At 41.2% G+C, this 20,188-nt stretch overlaps 1 protein-coding gene across 1 annotated transcript in view; it reads right to left on the bottom strand.

The window, feature by feature from the left end:
* Window positions 1-975: 975 nt before the first annotated feature.
* LOC133664398 (insulin receptor substrate 2-like) overlaps window positions 976-20,188 on the bottom strand; it is a 20,469-nt gene continuing 1,256 nt past the window's right edge. Inside the window, 3 exon segments of the mRNA XM_062068982.1 lie at window positions 976-1,885; window positions 17,990-19,918; window positions 19,921-20,188. The exon segment at window positions 19,921-20,188 is cut by the window's right edge and continues 1,256 nt beyond it. Of these exon segments, the coding sequence (XP_061924966.1) occupies window positions 1,881-1,885; window positions 17,990-19,918; window positions 19,921-20,188 (2,202 nt within the window). The 3' untranslated portion in view covers window positions 976-1,880.

The following is a 20,188-nucleotide window of genomic DNA, read 5'->3' as shown; positions in this document are numbered from 1 at the left end:
GTATTCTATCTCTGTCATTATTTATATTTTCTGAATACATTATGTGATAATGTTAATTTTCAATCTATCAAGATAAAAAAATTATATCAAAATCAAATTACAGTATGTTATTTATGTTGTTGGATCATTTTCCTCGACTGGTGCACAAATGTGGCCCGCGAAAGCCTGGAAAAAATGGGTTTCAATAAAATACTTATTTAAATGTTTTTATTTTTTACTAAATGCGTTCGTTCTTTCAATTTTGACTGAAAAAAAATGCATATTTTAAAATGTAATACTATCTGATCATGCCATTTATATTATATACTGTATTGCAAAACTATTTTTGTAAGATAAAAACGTAAATATCTGCTCGTCCCTTTTATTTATGATTTTAAAGCAAGTTATACATAAAAAAAATCTTATCAAATGTATATGCATTTCGATTACTCTCATGCATAATGTGAATTTTTGTTTTGTTTTAAGTGGCCTTCTGAAAGCAGCCATTACTGTGGTGTGGCCCTCAATCAAAATGAGTTTGACACCCCTGGTCTAAACAGTCAGAAAAAGTTGAAACTTTGAAATGAAAAAGTCATATTCACTTTTTTTTTTTTTTTTTTTTAAGCCGGAATTTTATGTTAAAAAAATGTTTAATCAAAGTCAGAAAAAAGTTCAAAATTTTAAAAAGTTTGAATTTAAAAATAATAAAATTCCACATTTAAAAAAAAAAAATCATGTCATGACAAAAAACGATGACCATATTAATAAAATAAAAAAAATTTTACTAGCAAAAAAAAATGGTAAAAACTGTTATTAAAAAAAAGAATAATGTTATGAAAATCAAGTGTATTTAGCAAATTGTATTGTCATTTTTCATGCCCTTTCCTCCGACTGGAGAAAAGAAAACCCACTAATTATGATTTGGTTACAATGCCCATCCCTAGTTTTCGACATAGCAAGAACTTCAGAGAACATTCGCTTCTCCCCCCCCCCCCCCCCCCCCCCCCCGCCCCACAAACAGGTCATAACTTCCTGTCAGGTGCGCGGGGGCTTACAGGTGAACAGGTCCAAAGTGTTTGGAGGTGCTGAGACTTGGGCTCAGACGACAGGCCACAGGTGTGCTGCAGTGTTTGGGGAGTCAATAAATCATCTTTGCACACATTGTCATCATAAATGTCGCTTGGAAATCTCAGAGTGGCTCATTCTTTGCGGTTGTGTAGGTCCAAACTTAACAGCCCCTGGGCCAGAGTAAGGCTTTGGATTGGTGATCATGTTCTTAAAAAAAAAATTGAAAAATCAAAAAGACAAAATAAATATTTCATATATATTTCTATATATAACGATGGGGGGTGTTTAACCAACCTGTTTTTGTTTGTTTTTGCTGAGGTAGGTTTTTTTTTTTTTTAATTTGTTTTTTTATCATTTATAGAAATTCACACATTTGGAAAACCAAATGCATACACATCCGCGATAAATAAATAAATATTTTTGTATGCATTCTTTTTTTTTGTTTTTTTGCCATGCTTGTGCACGTGTTCTCCAGGTGTGGTTTTGTGTCTCGATGGTTCTATGGTGAACATTCGCAGTCCTGCATGAACACATCAGTTCACGAGTTACCAACAAGTCCTGTTTTAGGTCATCAGCAGCAGCGCCCAAAGGCTCCTCAAAGGAACACGTGGGGCAAAGGTCAAGTGTCTGTGTTGCTATGGTGACGACTGCAGTCCCTGTGACCTCTCGGAGACGACAGCTGGGGGGGAGTAGGGGTGGGGGGGGGTCAGAGGACGTCGGCTGCAGTGTGCGGTCCAGCTGTTGCCGAGGCGACATCGTCCCTTGGCTGCGGCGGCCCAACCCAACGACCAGGAGGAGAGTCAAGGAAGAAAAGGGGGCGGGGCCAGTGCCCTTCATTCTGGAAGACAAAGAAGACAAATGTATTATTGTGATGATCAATGGCAGACCTGATAAAGATGATTCATAATCGGGCGATGGTATTCCTCTCCAGTATTGTAGGTGGCAGTAATGTGTATTACAAAGTTTGGGACAACTTCCAAACACAGCAACAACTTACTTACCCTTGACCTTTTTGAGCCATAGACAACATATGCAAATATCTAATAAGGTGGGGAAATATATAGAATGTTTAATTAGATTATACAAAACATATCATTCTTGTTTAAAATTAGAATACATACTAAATTAAAAGATGTTTTGAACATGTGGAATTTATTTGTCCAAAAATATGCAAAAATAAAACTGATGCACTATATTGCCAAAAGTATTTGGCCCCCCATCCAAATGATCAGAATCAGGTGTCCTAATCACTTGGCCCGGCCACAGGTGTATACAATCAAGCACTTAGGCACGGAGACGGTTTCTACAAACATTTGTGAAAGAATGGGCCGCTCTCAGGAGCTCAGTGATTTCCAGTGTGGAACTGTCATAGGATGCCACCGGTGCAACAAATAAAGTGACATTTGGTGGTGGAGGAATTATGGTGTGGGGTTGTTTTTTTTAGGAGTTGGGCTTGGCCCCTTAGTTCCAGTGAAATGATCTTTGAATGCTCCAGGATACCAAAACATTTTGGACAATTCCATGTTCCCAACCTTGTGGGAACAGTTTGGAGCGGGCCCCTTCCTCTTCCAACATGACTGTGCTCTAATGCAACATTTACTTTTTTAATGTTTTGGAAGCATGTTGAATTATTCTGCTCTAGAATTGTAAAAAATGAAATAAAAGTGTCTGATAACAGTTATTTGCAGTAAAACAGGTTTTGCAGGTACTTGCCTTTGACTATTATGCAATTGTGACTTTTCAATGTTATGGGAGCACAGTGACTTCTACTGGTATACATTTGTAGACATGAAATAATAAAAAAAGGAACATGTTTCTCTACACATCTTAAAATAAAAATGTCTGATAGCAGTTAATGGCAGTAAAACTGTTTTTAAATCACTGAACTGTGCTGAAATGTACTCTTAAAGCATAGTCCATAAAGAAATGGATGACAGAGTCTGGTGTGGATGAACTTGACTGGCCTGCACAGAGTCCTGACCTGAACCCGATAGAACACCTTTGGGATGAATTAGAACGGAGACTGAGAGCCAGGCCTTCTCCACCAACATCAGTGTGTGACCTCACCAATGCACTTTTTGGAAGAATGGTCGAAAATTCCTATAAACACACTCCGCAACCTTGTGGACAGCCTTCCCAGAAGAGTTGAAAAAGGTTGACCGACATCATATTTAACCCTATAGGTTAGGAATGGGATGGCACTTCAAGTTCATATGTGAGTCAAGGCAGGTGGCCAAATACTTTTGGCAATATAATGTACAAAAAACAAAAAAGCTACATGCAACTATGAAATATATTAACCGTAATAATTAAATATTAGATAAAAATCTAATAACAAAAAACTTGAGAAAAATACCGACCAACTAGAAATAATGTATGGAAATAAATTATGGAAAACATTTTTTGGAGAGGTTTATATAATAAAACATAATATATACTAACCAAGCTTAATAAAAAAAAATTAAAAAAAGTATGTAAAAAAAAAAACACTCACAATAAACAATATAAGATCTTCTCAAAAATTTAAACAAAAAAGGAAAAAAACAATTTTATAATTTAGCAATATAATTTATTTTTTTATATGAAAATCACATAATAAGAAATTATATAAGCCTTAAGACTTTAGTGAGCAGCACTTGTTGGGTCCTGGCTTGTCCACCCATAATACAAACTAATAAAATAGGTCACCTGAAGGTAAGATGCTATTCACATTAGGGATGTCCCGATCCGATATTTGGATCGGATCGGCCGCCGATATTTGCCAAAAAATGCGTATCAGCAAGGCATGGGAAAATGCCAATCCAGATCCAGTTTTTAAGAAAATTCCGGTCTGTTTTCCAACGCACCGATTTAAATAATACATTCCACTTTTCTGCTGCTCCCTAATTTCCGTTGCGCATTTTGCAGCACACCTTCAACACATCCACAGGTCTGTGTCCAAACCGTTAAGACGGCCATGTGAATTAAAAGTTACCGATAAAAATGTCAGCTGTCTCTGTGCGATATAGAAAATGACTATATGGTGATATCGCAGTATACGTTCTCACGCAGTTGCTTTTAGCTGCTGGCATTACACGACAGGCTACTCCCACTCCTTCTTGTGTCTGCTTCTCACAGACAGCAAGCGCACCTTCTTACACACGTCACATACTCTCACGTCATACGTCACATACGTATACACCCTCCCTGCAGAGAAGTAGCAGCATGGCTAACGTTAGCTGTGATGCTAGCGTAGCCGTTGTGAGCGGTAATAATGAAGGAAGAATTAATTCATTCCCAAGAAAAACAGCAGGGGGTCCATCGTCTGGCGGTGGTTGGGCTTCAAGTGGGAATATGTCCAACAGACAACCGTAATTTGTCAAGTGTGGGGCAAAAGCGTTGCTATAAAAAGTAGCATTACTGCTAATGTGTAGCATCATTTGAAAAGTCCCCTGCTAGAAAATGAAGAGTGTTTGAAACTCTGCACGTCAACATCTCCATTGTGTATTATTCAAACTCATCTAATTCAGCTGGCTAGTTGTTATCAAGAGTACTAAAACCCTTTTCAACATGAATCTGACAACTAAGTAGGCTAAATAACTTTAAACTTTAATACATGCTCGGCCAGTATCAGCCAGTATCGGTTTAGGATCGGAAGTGCAAAAACAACATCGGTATCGGATCGGGAGTGCAAAAACCTGGATCGGGACATCCCTAATTCACATTATCCCAAGTGTATCATCAACACAATTTTGAAGTAGCCTAAAATTATTACATATTGTTGCTTTAATGTAAACAAGAGAATGATGTCAAATTGTTAAGTTTCTGTGTTATTAATTTTGTGTAAAATGCAGATTACATTTATTTATTCTCATTCATAGCTCTGCCACAGTGTCGCTTTCTGTCCCAGTGGAAAACAGTGCTGACCTTTGCCCCCGCCCCCGTGCACTTGTTTGCGAGCTTTCATTTGCATGCAGCCATCAAACAGGAAGTCCCGGCCGACAACACACACAATCACAGCAGCTCAGCCCGCCGCATTTCTTCCCCCGGAGGCGAACAAGAGCTGTTTTCACAAAGCTGGATGTGATCGTCATTCTCTAAAACAAACCTTTCATTCAGTCCTGGCTGACCCCCGCCTCCCCACAACGCTCCTACTATAAACACACACTTTGTTCTCGGCCGTTGGCATCATAAATTGCAAAAAGTGAGAGGATCGTGTCATAATGAAATAGAATTTGGAAGAAAATGTACACTTAGTCAGTGTTTGGGTTCACTGGAGGGCAAAAAAAAAAAAGAAAGAGAAGGGTGGAAAAACCACAGTAACAGAATCAACCTGACTGAGAGGAGCGGGAATGCAGTGAGGTCATGGGACCGACGGCCCGTATGCATGTGTGTGTGTGTGTGTGTGTGTGTGTGTGTGTGTCAGGGCTGGTCCAGACAGTAGCCTGTCGAGGCAAACACTCTGGTGAGAATGACTGAGATCTGCCGGGAAAATGAATCACTTGACAGTTTAAGATTAATAAAGCAGTGTGGTGAGGGGACGATAAATAAATGTCATCATGTCTCCAAACACACACGTGGTGGTCAGAGAGCAGGGATGGGAGTCAAAGGGGCGTTGGTGAAAGAAAGCGGTACATCAAGGAGTGAACCCAATGGCTCCTACACCCCTCCTCCCTTTTTCTTTTTTGGGAGGGGCGGGGGGTACATGAACACACCTCTTTGGCCCCCCATCCTCCTCCCACTAACCCTCACTCACTCGGTTCATTATTTATTTAACTCTAGCAGGCTAAATTTAGCCTGGCTCCATTCAAAGGGGGCTAGTGGGGGCAATATTAGCAGCCTGGTCTCTTCCGACGTAAACATGCCCACCCTTCGCTCTTCTAGCTTTTTCTATCTGAACTTTTCACGTGTTTTCATATTCCCTTTTGAAACATTGATTCTGTACAGTTGTGTCATTTACCAGCCAATGAAAACCTTGTATCTCCCCCTCTGTGATTTGTACTTTTTAACACAACTACCCTTCTACATGTTCTTTTAAAGGAGTACATTTTTTTCCTCCCAAAATACAAATAAAGAATACATTTAGTAAGGAAAGTTACAGTACTTTATTGATACATATTATTTCCAGGCTTTCGAGGGCCAAACAAAATGAAGTGGCGGGCCACATCTGGCCCCCGGACTTTGAGTTTGACACCTGTGCTCTAATGCAACTTTTACTTTTTTAATGTTATGGAAGCATGTTGAATTATTCTGCTCTACAATTGTAAAAATGAAATAAAAGTGTCTGATAACAGTTATTTGCAGTAAAACAGGTTTTGCAGGTACTCTTATAGGTTGCCTTTGACTATTATGCAAATCTGACTTTCTAATGTTATGGAAGCACGGTGACTTCTACTGGTATACATTGGTAGACATACAATAAAAAACGAACATGTTTCTCTACACATCTTAAAATAAAAATGTCTGATAGCAGTTATTGGCAGTAAAACAGTTTTAAATCACTGAACTGTGCTGAAAAGTACTCTTAAAGGTTATTATTAAATTATGCATGTTGACTTCTGATGCAATGCTATGGGTTTGTAAGAGTTGAACAGGCTTCTCTACACATCTTGAAATAAGGTTGTCTAATAACAGTTGCTTGAGGTCTCACAGGTAATAGACCAACACTCTCTCAAAACGAGTCATTTTCTTTCGTTCTTTTCTAAATTTGCGATTAATAAAGAAATTATTAAATTTTATTGTGTTGGTTTTCTGCAGATTATGTCTACAGCTCTGATTTGTATTAATTTGCTTTGATTAATCGTTTAATGAGTGTAACTAATAATTGGTCAAGATCCAGGCTGGATGGAGTGCCAAGAACTTGAAATATACAAACGTAGTTGTGTTTTGATAGTGACAATAATGATAATTGTTGATATAATGTCGTAATCGTACTTCTTTCCACAGCAAACTAGTTGAGACTGAATCAACCAACTACTAGTAGCCCTACAGAAATTTTCCAATTTCAAGTTTGTATATTCAGACTCCATAATGCGGTTGACATGTAACCAAACAACCTCCAAAGGTAAAAATGTCAAGAGTGACGTAAGGTTTTTCTCTCCGAGAGATGAGCAGGCTGGGATATGTTGTGTTTACATTCCAGCCTCCCGCTGGCTGGATAGCTCCTCCTCTATCGCAGAGCCACTCCACTACACAAACACCGGCGACTGCCTCGTGACCTCTGACCTCCCACATCTTTGCTCTGCCACAACAAAAACAAAGCCCTGATAGCTGTGCTCAACCTTGGACTAAGCAACAGAATGCAACATCGGTTTTGAACAAAGACATGCACCTGGGGATAGGTTGATTGGCAACACTAAATTGGCTGTAGTGTGTGAATGTGAGTGTGAATGTTGTCTGTCTATCTGTGTTGGCCCGGCGATGAAGTGGCGACTTGTCCAGGGTGTACCCCGCCTTCCGCCCGATTGTAGCTGAGATTGGCTCCAGCGCCCCCGAAGGGAATAAGCGGTAAAAAAATGGATGGATGGATAGTTGTTGAAGACAACTATTAGTTAAATAAAAAAGTATCTTCCAAAAGTGAGTACACATCCACATTTCAGCATATCTTCGAGGGTGATACTACAGAAAGTACACTTGGACATGCTTTAGAGTAGCCAGTGTACAACTTGTTTAGTAGTATAGGTCTGGAGGAGACATACTTTCATCTTCCTCAGCAAAGCACTTGGAGCCATCTTAGAGGTGTGATAAAGCTACTTTTCATTATTTTGCCTCACGATGTCACAGTTGAACCAGAGCTCTTAATTGCTGGCAGTACTCATGTAGTTCCAAACCATGACACTATCATTACCATGTTAGAGAATTATCTGCCAGCTATTTAGACAACAACAGCTGTGTGTACTTCATAGCCTCAATGCTCATTATTGGAAAAATAGCTGAAATAAAGATTTTTCTGCTTGCCATTACCTTAATGACTTTCTTTCCTTAATAAAATGCACATCAACAACGTTGAAATTATACATGTGGGCATTAAAAAAAAATTACAAAAATAAAGAATCTCCTTCACAGTTTACACACACACACAGGCACCCCCGCTCTCATGTGCGCTCTATTACAGCAGCCGTGCGGAAACTATGTCTGCGTATTTAAAGGGGAACTGCACTTTTTTTTAGAATTTTGCCTATCGTTCACAATCATTATGAGAGACATGATGAAGGATGCATTCTAACTTGTAAATAAACGTAAATAAAAGTCCACTTACAGCGGAGCCAATCTATTCCTCCCATAAAACCCAATCAATAACCATCCAAAAAGCAGCAACAGTACTCCATTTATATTTCCTGACTTGAATATTACCCAAATATTTGTGATTTTGTTATTATAAGCGCTAACACAGACAAACTATTAACAGAGGCGCCGTGATCCCTAGCTTGTGTGCCTATATTGAGTGGTAAGCTGCTTCCTTGCTTGTGGAAGTTTATTGTAGATCATAAATAATGCCTCTCAGGTGGATAGAAGGATGAAGGCATATTCCAACAAGTTGGTACACTTTGACAGCCAATTTAGACCCAGAAATGGCGAGAACGAAAAGAAAAGACGCTTGGTTTGTAAGAGTTCACTTCCTGTTTAAAACACCTCCGTCTGTGTCAACTCGACACTGTGGAGTATAGATCGATCACTTTGTGCCAAGACACAGCACGGCACAGCTTGTATGTTCAATGTGAATATCCTAGTTGTTTAGTGTTCAAACAGGTTCAAATTGGGGTAAAACGTTTCTTAATGGGGAAAGACAATAATGTCTCTTGTGTTTATGTTAGCATTTACGCTAGCTAGCAAGCCAATGCTAGTCGGTCCACAAGTTTATTAAAGTGTGGTTATCAATTGTGTTTTCAGGATAATTTTGATTTAATACGGTAACACTAACCGTTGGGAGTTTTACCGCCGTTTTCAATATTACCGTTGATCGTTCCTACTGACTACTCTTAAGTACGTATATCCAAGTTTACTTTCTGTAGTACTCTCCCTCAAAGATATATGCAGAAATGTGAGTGGGGTGCTTAATTTTGTAAGCATATACCTGTTAAATTAACTAATTAGTAAAGGTGATTTCCCCTATGACAAGAAAAACAAAGTGCACACCTTTATCTCAAGAATGCTTGGCATTTCTGTTGTTTTATTGCGTAATTTTAAAAAATACCTTTGACTACCAGATTCTCGACTAACTACAAGAAGTACAATGGTTTCATTCCAGCAACAAGCACACATTTTCTTTCCTTAAAATAAATAGGGAAAATTAACGGGTATTTATTAGATGTTTTGGCATTTTTACAGTATTTTTTTACCATTTAAATAATATTTAAAAAATGTGAAGAAGAAAAAAATCGGCAAATGTATGAATAATTTTACCTGTAGTCCATTATGGACTAATATATTTAATTTGACCATGTGGTTAGGTTTAGGTCAAAGTTCACCCTCAAGAGGCCACAGCACGCACAGCTCTAGACAAACCAAGCCGCTCTACAATGTTTAATCCCACAAAGTGAATGTAAGCCTTCTTACCTGCGAGCTAAATTGGGAAGAGGGTTGACTTTGTTTCCTATCTGCGAACAGAACATCCCGCCCTAGAGTACTGTACTCTTAAGAGTTATGTATCATGCTGCCTGTAGGGCAAGAGGGACAGGTGAGGGGGAAAAAAAGAAGCAAAGTGTTCCCTTCGCCTATGGTGTGACATTAAAATAGCGATGCTAAGGCCTTGTTTGGAGAAGCCATGAGTATGTATACTATATATTATTGCTCACACTACTTCTATATGGTTAGCTTAAGTTGCTACATGGAACACTGCATACAGGAAGCCCAACAACAACAAGAAAATGTGCAGCGATGCCAAATATAGCATGTGTGTGTCAATGAAGAAGGAGTAGGAGGAGGGGCAGGCTTGGTTGCATCACATGATTTCTGCAAAACAGAAAGCGATGCCTGGAGAGAGAAGAGGCGGGGAATCGGGGGGAGGGAAGATGCAAAAATAAAAACGGGGGGAGGGGTTTCTTGAACACACACCTCCCTCCGCGCGCGCACACACACACACACACACCACCTTCTCCCTGTTGTTGTGGCAGATGGTGGCCGGTCATTAGCGTATTGTCACTCTCCTCCTAAAAGAGCCAGATAACCAGTGAGTGCTGCTTGGCGGGGCAGGTGCAAATACTCCTGACTGAACCCCCCTTCACACACAACCCGCTCTCGACCATCTGCTGGCGGCTGCGCATATGCAGACAGGAAGACGCACCGACAAAATGGAACGGTGTGTGTGTGTGTGTGTATGTGTATTGGGTTGCTATATTCGGCAAGGCATGGAGAGAGTGAGTCAGATTCTCCCCTAAATGCAACCATGCATTCTGTTACAACGGAGAGTTTGGGGGTGGTTGAGGAAAAGGTTGTCGAACCCAGAATTTTGTACGCTCCATAGGGTATAATTTTGTGAAAAATGGCTTCATTTCTCAAAGCCTCGCCTGCTGCAGTTCAAAGTTCACATTCTCGGTGAGGTCAGGAAGCGGGCCTTTAAGAGTAGAACAGTCAAGTCAAAGCACCAAAACAACCAACCAATTAACCCCACTGTCTAAAATACATGTTTATTTGTATTACCATAACATTGACGCAAGGTTGTTTTTTTTATTGGCCCTAAAAATAAAAGGAGCAAAAGGGCCTAAATGTAATGATAAAAAGTAAAAATGTTATTTCTTATAACACTAATAATGATACTCTTTGCCAGCTATAACACATAGCTCACACTGACAGGCAGGCTGTTTTTTTATTTGCTAATAAATCACTGTGATAATCAATAAAACATACTGCAACATTTTTAAATCAACAACCCAATAAAAATTAACCCACCATGACCCTGAGTTTGTAGACCCCCCCCCCCCCCCCAATAAATAAAGCCACTACTACACTACACACCGCAACAAGAAACTCCATCTACAGCAAGCAATATATAGAATGCACTCCCACTTATTCTCATGTTGAATTCTAGAGAGGCAACTGCCTCCCCTTCCCCTTCCTCACCCCTAAGCCCAACCCCTCTCCGCACCCCCCACCACAGGGTGACTGCAAAAGCCAAATGAGGACATAGGGTTTAAAGGCCTACTGAAACCCACTACTACCGACCACGCAGTCTGATAGTTTATATATCAATGATGAAATCTTAACATTATAACACATGCCAATACGGCCGGGTTAACTTATAAAGTGACATTTTAAATTTGCCGCTAAACTTCCGGTTCGAAACGCCTCTGAGGATGACGTATGCGCGTGACGTAGCCCGACGAACACGGGTATGCCTTCCACATTGAAGCCAATATGAAAAAGCTCTGTTTTCATTTCATAATTCCACAGTATTCTGGACATCTGTGTTCGTGAATCTGTTTCAATCATGTTCATTGCATTATGGAGAAGGAAGCCAAGCAAGCAAAGAAGAAAGTTGTCGGTGCGAAATGGACGTATTTTTCGAACGTAGTCAGCCACAACAGTACACAGCCGGCGCTTCTTTGTTTACATTCCCGAAAGATGCAGTCAAGATGGAAGAACTCGGATAACAGAGACTCTAACCAGGAGGACTTTTGATTTGGATACACAGACGCCTGTAGAGAACTGGGACAACACAGACTCTTACCAGGATTACTTTGATTTGGATGACAAAGACGCAGACGTGCTACTGTGAGTATGCAGCTTTGGCTTTTTTTTTGCGTATGTACGTAACTTTTTTAAAATATATAAGCTTTATGAACCTTGGGTTAGGTGAACGGTCTTTTGGGCTGAGTGATTGTGTGTGTTGATCATGTGTTTGAATTGTATTGGCGTGTTCTATGGAGCTAGGAGCTAGCAGAGGAGCTAGGAGCTAGCATAACACGTACCGTACCGTAAGTGCGCGTCACGTACGTAACTTTTTAAAAATATATAAGCTTTATGAACCTTGGGTTAGGTGAACGGTCTTTTGGGCTGAGTGATTGTGTGTGTTGATCGGGTGTTTGAATTGTATTGGCGTGTTCTATGGAGCTAGGAGCTAGCAGAGGAGCTAGGAGCTAGCATAACAAACACGCAGGTGTTATTATGCAGGATTAATTTGTGGCATATTAAATATAAGCCTGGTTGTGTTGTGGCTAATAGAGTATATATATGTCTTGTGTTTATTTACTGTTGTAGTCATTCCCAGCTGAATATCAGGTACCGTGAGTATGCAGCCTTGGCTGCTAAACATTCGATAACTTGACCGTATGTGCGCGTCACGTACGTAACTTTTTAAAAATATATAAGCTTTATGAACCTTGGGTTAGGTAAACGGTCTTTTGGGCTGAGTGATTGTGTGTGTTGATCAGGTGTTTGAATTGTATTGGCGTGTTCTATGGAGCTAGGAGCTAGCAGAGGAGCTAGGAGCTAGCATAACAAACACGCAGGTGTTTTTATGCAGGATTAATTTGTGGCATATTAAATATAAGCCTGGTTGTGTTGTGGCTAATAGAGTATATATATGTCTTGTGTTTATTTACTGTTGTAGTCATTCCCAGCTGAATATCAGGTCACCCCCGGCTCTCACAGCATCTTCCCTATCTGAATAGCTTCAACTCCCCACTAGTCCTTCACTTGCACTTTACTCATCCACAAATCTTTCATCCTCGCTCAAATTAATGGGGAAATTGTCGCTTTCTCGGTCCGAATCTCTCTCACTTCATGCGGCCATCATTGTAAACAATAGGGAACTTTGCGTATATGTTCAACTGACTACGTCACGCTACTTCCGGTAGGGGCAAGCCTTTTTTTTTATCAGATACCAAAAGTTGCAATCTTTATCGTCGTTGTTCTATACTAAATCCTTTCAGCAAAAATATGGCAATATCGCGAAATGATCAAGTATGACACATAGAATAGATCTGCTATCCCCGTTTAAATAAAAAAAATTCATTTCAGTAGGCCTTTAAGTTCCTACTGTTTCAAACTGGGAAACTGTGAAGGGAATGTAAACTATTGGACCGGGGGAGGCGATAGCGAGAAATAAAGACGCTTAATCTCTTCCCTAAGAAGTGGTAGAAGCAGCAGTAGTAGTACTAGTACTACTACTACTACTAGTAGTAAACAGCTTCCAACAACCGTAACTTACAAAAAAAAAATATCTACATATATTTATACAGTATTTATTTTTTTTAAACCTTTATTTAACCAGGAAAATATACCTCTTTTTCAAGGGAGTCTTGACCAAATATTGTATGTATTACCATAATACTTCCCTTAACATACAAATTATTGATTGATTCAACAGAGATTGATTTTTTTGCAACCTATATGGAATAAAAATACATATGTCCAAAAACTGATTGACAATCAATTAATACAAATTTTAAAACGTTAAGCACTTACAAATGTTTACTCTTACAGTCAGAAACCTAATAAAAACGGATCGGGGACATACTTTGGGTTCTCATTTTGGGAACCCTTGCTCTAAAGCCTGGAATATACTCTTGCGTCATGTAGGTCAGTGGTCCCCAACCACCGGTACCAATCGGTCCGTGGACCGATTGGTACTGGGCCGCACAAGAAATTTAAAATGTTTTTTTATTTTTTTTTAAATGAAATCAACATAAAAAACAATATATACATTATATATACAATTTTTTTTTATACATTATATATCAATATAAATCAATACATTCTGCAGGGATACAGTCCGTAAGCACACATATGATTGTATTTCTTTAAGACAAAAAAATATATATATATTTTTTTTACTAGCTCCCCCCCCCCCCCTTTTTTTTTTTTTATTTATAGTTCATCCTTGTAATTCTCGCCCAAAACACTAAGGGGCAGTGTGTCCAGAAGGAGCACCTGTAGCTTTCCTTGACGAGATACTGTATTTTTTCATGTGAAGAGTGACGATAGACGACAACCACAACATCGACATTTTCGTCTACACTGGAACTAATCATTCAGAATCATCAGTTTACTTTTAATGGGCGTTTTACTTATAAACTAGAGGAAAACACCATCGTGAAGATGGACTGTGCAACTTCTGAATGAGTCGCGGCAGAGGATGCTATTCAGCCGTTCGGGACATGGGACAAGAGAGAGCTATCATGTAAACAAAACTGTTAAATAACTATTGTAAGTTAACGACATGCTTGTGTTTATCTGTATTGACCTGTTCAGCGTTAACATATACCGTGCCTGAAAGATTATTGACGGAGAATGAGAAGTGCTGTGTGTGGGGGAAAAAATAAGTGGGGTGTCAGATTTGAACCTGTGTTAGCACAAGATTGGCAATAAAAGTTAAAAAGAGTGTTGTACTTTGCGACTTCTTCTGGACGCAACAACAACACAATAGGATGAAAAACGATTAGTTTTCATGCAAATGTTTAATCACTCTTGTTTTATTTCATACAATAATGTTTGCATTTTAAGCACAAAGTCTGCTCGCCTGTGTTCAGTGACCCTCCTTGCCGGCAACGCTAACTTGGGATTTTTGGGAGGTGCACGAAGGCAGAAGGAGGGGACAAGACGGCGTTACGTGACACGAGAGTATACACCAGGCTTAAGTGTGTTTACGTAAAAGCGACCTAATAGGTTATCAAGTTGTATAAACCAGGAGGGTCCAAGCTTTTCCCACTGAAGGCAGCACACTGAAAAATTAAAGGATGTGGGGGCCATTTTGATGTTTTCATTTTCAATAGACATATGTCGATCTGTCAGAGCGCTGTAGCAGTCAATGTAAGCGACGTGCCTACGTGGCTGCCATCTTAGTTGAGGCCAATTTACCATTAAGGCAATGCAATACAATGTGTTGTATATTGAAAATTAATCATAACTTGCTCTTTTCCTTAACTAATCTTCATGGAAAACATAGAAACATGTTCTATAATTCCACAATATTTAATTTGAAAAAACTTATCTACAAAAATATTACTCTGTTTCTTTGTCTCAACCGTACGGCATATTTTGCAACCATGTGCAGCAATGTTCCTGCATTCTTGTTGTATTCGTTTTCGTGTCATCTACAACAATGGAATAAAAATAGTTTTTAATCATATTTATTTTTTATATTGTATCTGTATTGGTTTTCTATTCATTTATTCTTTGTTTTTATTCACTCATTGGTGTAGCATAATATTGTTTTTAATATTGTTTTTAATATTGTTTTTAACATGGCTGTGCAGCACTTTGGAAACATTCTTGTTGTGTAAATGTGCTATATAAATAAAGTGGATTGGATTGGATTGATGGAATACTCTGTTGGCACTTTTGCCCGACTAACTTAGGCTCGCCGTAGGCTGAAAGCTAAAAGGGAAGTGACGTATCTAGTTAAAGCTATGTTCTAAACCAGTGTTTCTTAACCATTGTTGGGCCGCCAAATAATAACTGTTTCTCAGCTGCGGTGCTCAGTTGTAATACACGTTTGCGCCACTTGTGACAGTAATGTCAATCTCAAACAAACAGAAGAAGTCTGTGAGTCATAGAGACGTTTCCTAAGTGCCAAAATTATGACAAAAGTGGTGAAGCTGTATTTTCATTTGCACTTTCATTTTATTGACAGTTTATTTAAGAAACAGATATATTATTAATATTTATTATTTAGTTTGAATTTATTCATATTAGCACTGCGCAATTGTATGTACATTTATTTTCCATCATTGTTTATGAGTCCCTTCTTTTGCAGTAAATTTGATTAGTATACATTTTTGTAATTAGCATGACCTAAGCCTTGATAATAATCTTGATTAATGATTAACAGATGCTTTTATACTATTTGACAAGGTTTATCCTGTTAAACTTTAAATATGTTAGAGTAAGAGTGTTAATATTCGAGTGGGCCACGGGCTCCTTTGTAGTTGAAAAGCTGGGCCCAGAGGTCAAAAAGGTTAAGAGACCCTGTTCTACACCCAAAACATTTTTTTAGGAGAAAAAACTACCTGCGTGTCAGCTTTGTGTTATTAGCGTCAACATTTCAACTTGTTCTCGTTACATTACACCTGTTTACTTTACATTAATTTTACACTTTATCTGGGTTTTATTTCTATTTTAGTAATAGTGTTTTTAGAATGTGCCTCGGGCGGTAAAAAATAAGCTGTGGGCCGCACTCTGGACACCCATGGTATAAACAATCGGTTACGATTTTTAGCATGTCAAAGCCACCATTTATTTTATTAAAATGTGTTTATATTTTTTTGTCTTACGAAAAGTTATTCTTGTGTGGCCGATCAATCAATTCAAAGTCCAAGATTTTGTTCATAGAAAGCATACTATGAAAAGGACAAGACATATCCATGTGTTCATATAACCATGTTTAGGAAGTTGCTCGTAGCAAAAAAAACACAACAAAAAACTCCCACCCCTTTCAGAGTCTTCCACGCTGCCAGGTTAGAAAAACAAGTGAGCCTTCACCTCTCCCAGCAACCTTTGCACACTGCCCCACATTCCAGCCCTGAAACCCAGTACCTGACAACTGATAAACAACTGACTCACTTGTTTTTGTGGGGAGCCCGATGACTTGCACTGAGCGCTCTCACTAGAAAAAGAAGAAGAAGCACGACGACCGGCACACAGACTATCAACAGCAATTAAGACTTCTTTGTGCTTTTCCTCAAACAAGGGGGAGATGCTTGACAACCAGTCCCATTGCTGGATTTGTCTTTTTTCGTACAACAGCGACTTCTGACATGCCCCCGTTAGGTCACCTATCCATGTAAATAATCCCTGCCTTTTAGAGAGGCATGAAAAGCCAGAGATGCAACAGCACAGAGAATGAGGTGAAAGGTGATATTTTGATGGCAACTGTTCTTTCCCGGAAAGACAATGCGTCAACAGTGTAGTATTCAGCCATATAAACACAATAGGAACCAATACAGGAGCCATAAACCTGTTTTTACACTTAGGTGCAAAATGCTGGTTCTTTGCAGGTGTCACTAGATCAGGTCTTACACTATTCCTGCCTTCACGCTAGTTCCAGACCAAAAATACTTTGATGCGGTTTGTTAGCATTCAGACTAATAGTTTCATAGGATCAAAGGCTGCATTTAGAAAGAACTCAAATATTCCAGACCAAAATGCTGTCTGCTCTGTTTAATACTTAGGTTATTTTTTGGTTAAATTTCACGAGAAGCTTCTAAAACATACTTTTAAAAAGCGCCTTTGTTACACATATATTGAAAGTGAGATAGCAAAGAAAACGGAAAGCACTTCCAATGCATTATCTTACATATTTGCCTTGTTTGAAATTCCATTTTAACACTTGTCCGTGTCTTTGGTCCGGGCAGCGTTTACTTTTTAACTCAAGTAAACTGACCAGCAATAAAGTGTGCTTCCTTGAAGACCGACACACATCTCAAGCAGGCCCACTTGTTTGGCACACACCTGGGTTTTGATAACCATGTGAATTCACCCGATGTCTTTCAGGGAAATAAAGTAAAACAAGAGAAGATTCTAGATAGATTGTGGCATAAAAGTAGTGCAAACAGCACTGTGGGATTTCTCCACGTGTCATGGGTGTGACAAGGGGGTGACTAATCCTAAATAAACATTGCCAACTGCACCTCACAGCCATGTTAGGAACAACTTGCCTCGGTCGCCGTGACACGTAAAACTGCGCAATTCCAGTAAGTTATGTAGGTTGCTATGTTGTTGAGCAACAAGCCGAAAAGAATGCAATGTTCTTTTTGATTAGGCTTACATCAATTCGGATGATCAGCTTTGAGCTAGGCCATGAGTGTTCACAGTCACCACAGTCGCTGCAGGCAGGCAGGCTGGCACACCACGCTCTCACAATTTGGGAATGAAAATGAGCAGGGCGCTGCTAAGCAACCACGAGTCAATCTGCAGAGTACACAGTAGCAGTACGACAGATCCTGCTCCAGTGATGATACCACTCCCTTCATGAATGAAATCTTCCTTGAATGAGTGTGTGTGTACAACATGCAGAGGCACTCACCTTTCACGGCAGCTGCAGTAGTCTCCTTAAAGCCCATGCTGGCATAAGGGCTGGAGTTGAAGCCGTTCATGCTGCCCTTGCAGCCGCAGGCCGGCTTGTATCTCAGGAGTCCGTCGCAGCCCCCTAACCTGCACCCTCCGAGGGTACCCTCCATCAAGTTTAAGGCAATGTAGTTGAGTCCGTTCTGATAGCCCGCAGACGTCTCCCTGCACATGCTGCTGCTCACGTACTCCTCGTCTTGTTCCTCGGCACTCCTCACGCCACGAGACACGTTCTCCACTGAAGCTGAGCTGTGGCGCTTGGTGTCGTGGGCAAAAGATGGGCACACAGGTGTGACAGTGGTGGTGGAGGAGAAGGTCTCTGAGCTGTGTCGCCGGCGTCCCTGAGGGTCAGCCCGGATTACTTTTGCACCCCTGTGAGGGTCTGCAAGGGTGACAGACAGTGAAGGGAGGAGAAACGAGTCCACTGGCGCGGGTGTTACCCTGTCTATCACAAGGCTGCTGTCAAGGCTCAGTCTTTGGACACAGGCGGTGGGGCTGGAAGGGAGGGGAGCGGGATCCGTGGCGCACAGAGGACCGAAAGTCATCTCAGTGTAGTCATCCTTGACTTGAATCTTGTGATGCTGGAGGGGATATTCATCCACCACCCCCCTCACCTCTGCCCTTTTTCCTTCCTCTTCCTGCATGTCATGCACAGCTGGGGTGTCCACAGTTTTTGGCGAGGCAAGCTCCACGTTAACATAGTCCGAGAGCGATGGTGATCCCCTGTTGGCGCCCTCAGTGGATGCCACCACGTCACTGGAAGGACTGCTGAAGTCGATGTTGATATACTCCCCGGGGCTGCGTGGCTCAGAGGGGAGCGGGTGTTCACTCATACATGGTAAGGTTCTGAGGGAATCCAGAGCCAAGCGGGTGGGGCGACACGCCCTACCCCTGTGCGCCAGGCCGCCGTTACTCTGAGCCAATCTAAGGGGAGGGGGAGCAGATGAAGGGGTTCCGCCCGTTGACGCCACAGAGTCTCCTGGAGAGACAGGACAGTAGCTGGACTCCTCCTCTATCCTCTGTCTCTGTAAACACATCACTACATACTGGTCAGTGTCAACGGAACAGTTGCGTTGCAATTGGCCTTTAAGTGAATGCGGGAGGGTGCTGTAAGTGTAAGGCTGTCTGTGCTGGTGCTTGGGGTGGGGTTCTCCTCCAATATTACTGAGGGTGTTGTCTCTGGTTGGGAGTGACAACAGAGGGTCCACAGGAGACATGTTCAGGTATTCGCCATTTGGCAGCTTTCCATCAGCGCTCTCCACTGACATTTTGATGCCACACCACATGCGCATGTAGCCGCTATCCTCCAGGGAAACACTGCCCGGGGAGTTCGCATGTGGGGCCAGCCCGGCCAAGGAAGAGTGCGTCCGGGGGTTGATGATCTGTTTAGGAGCAGACACACACATGGGGCTCATGGGCATGTAAGGGTCAGTCTTAGCTCCTGACGTGTGAGGCGCAGCGCCAGGCATCATGGGCATGTAACCACTGCTGTCACTCATCTGGACATCCCTGTACTCGTCAGGGAAGCTTCCTTTAGGGGAACACCTGCGAGAAGACTGGCTTCCACTTGTATATGTGGCCCTCATTAGTGTGTACTCATCAAGGGAGGCTGAAGACACTTGGGGGAGACACCTTTGCTGGCGGGGGGTGGTAAGGGAGTATGTGCGTTTTCGGTAAGACTTGTCCCGCTCTGGTAACCACCGATAGCCAAAATTTTGCTCCATTACCATGTATCCTTCAAGCCCACTGCTGCCCCGCGAAGGAGGAGTGTCCGCTTTTAGAGACTCAGGGGTGTTGCTACCAAATGTGAGAGGCAGCCGAAGGTCCCGTGCATCAATGGGGCTGGAGCCATACTCCTCACACGATATAAACCCTGCATCACTGGGGAGCCCGAGAAGGAAGCACTGCAACTTGAGGGACGAGGAGCGCAACTATCTGGACATGAGGACAGGCTTACTAGACTAGGGGCGGCCGTGGGCGGGGAATGAGACAGAGGCATGGACATGGACTTACTGTGCTGGAGGGAAGAGGATTCAAATGTCCGACAAGGGCGTGCGGTGATGGTGTGAGACCTGCTCAGGAGGGTGCGGTGGACCCCCGGGCTGAGGGGGCTCCCCATCATCGACATGGGGCGTGTCATGGTGCCATCGCCCTCACT

Source organism: Entelurus aequoreus, linkage group LG14 (assembly GCF_033978785.1).
Source record: "Entelurus aequoreus isolate RoL-2023_Sb linkage group LG14, RoL_Eaeq_v1.1, whole genome shotgun sequence".
Lineage (NCBI taxonomy): Eukaryota > Metazoa > Chordata > Actinopteri > Syngnathiformes > Syngnathidae > Entelurus > Entelurus aequoreus.
This window is presented reverse-complemented; position numbering and strand designations above follow the sequence as displayed.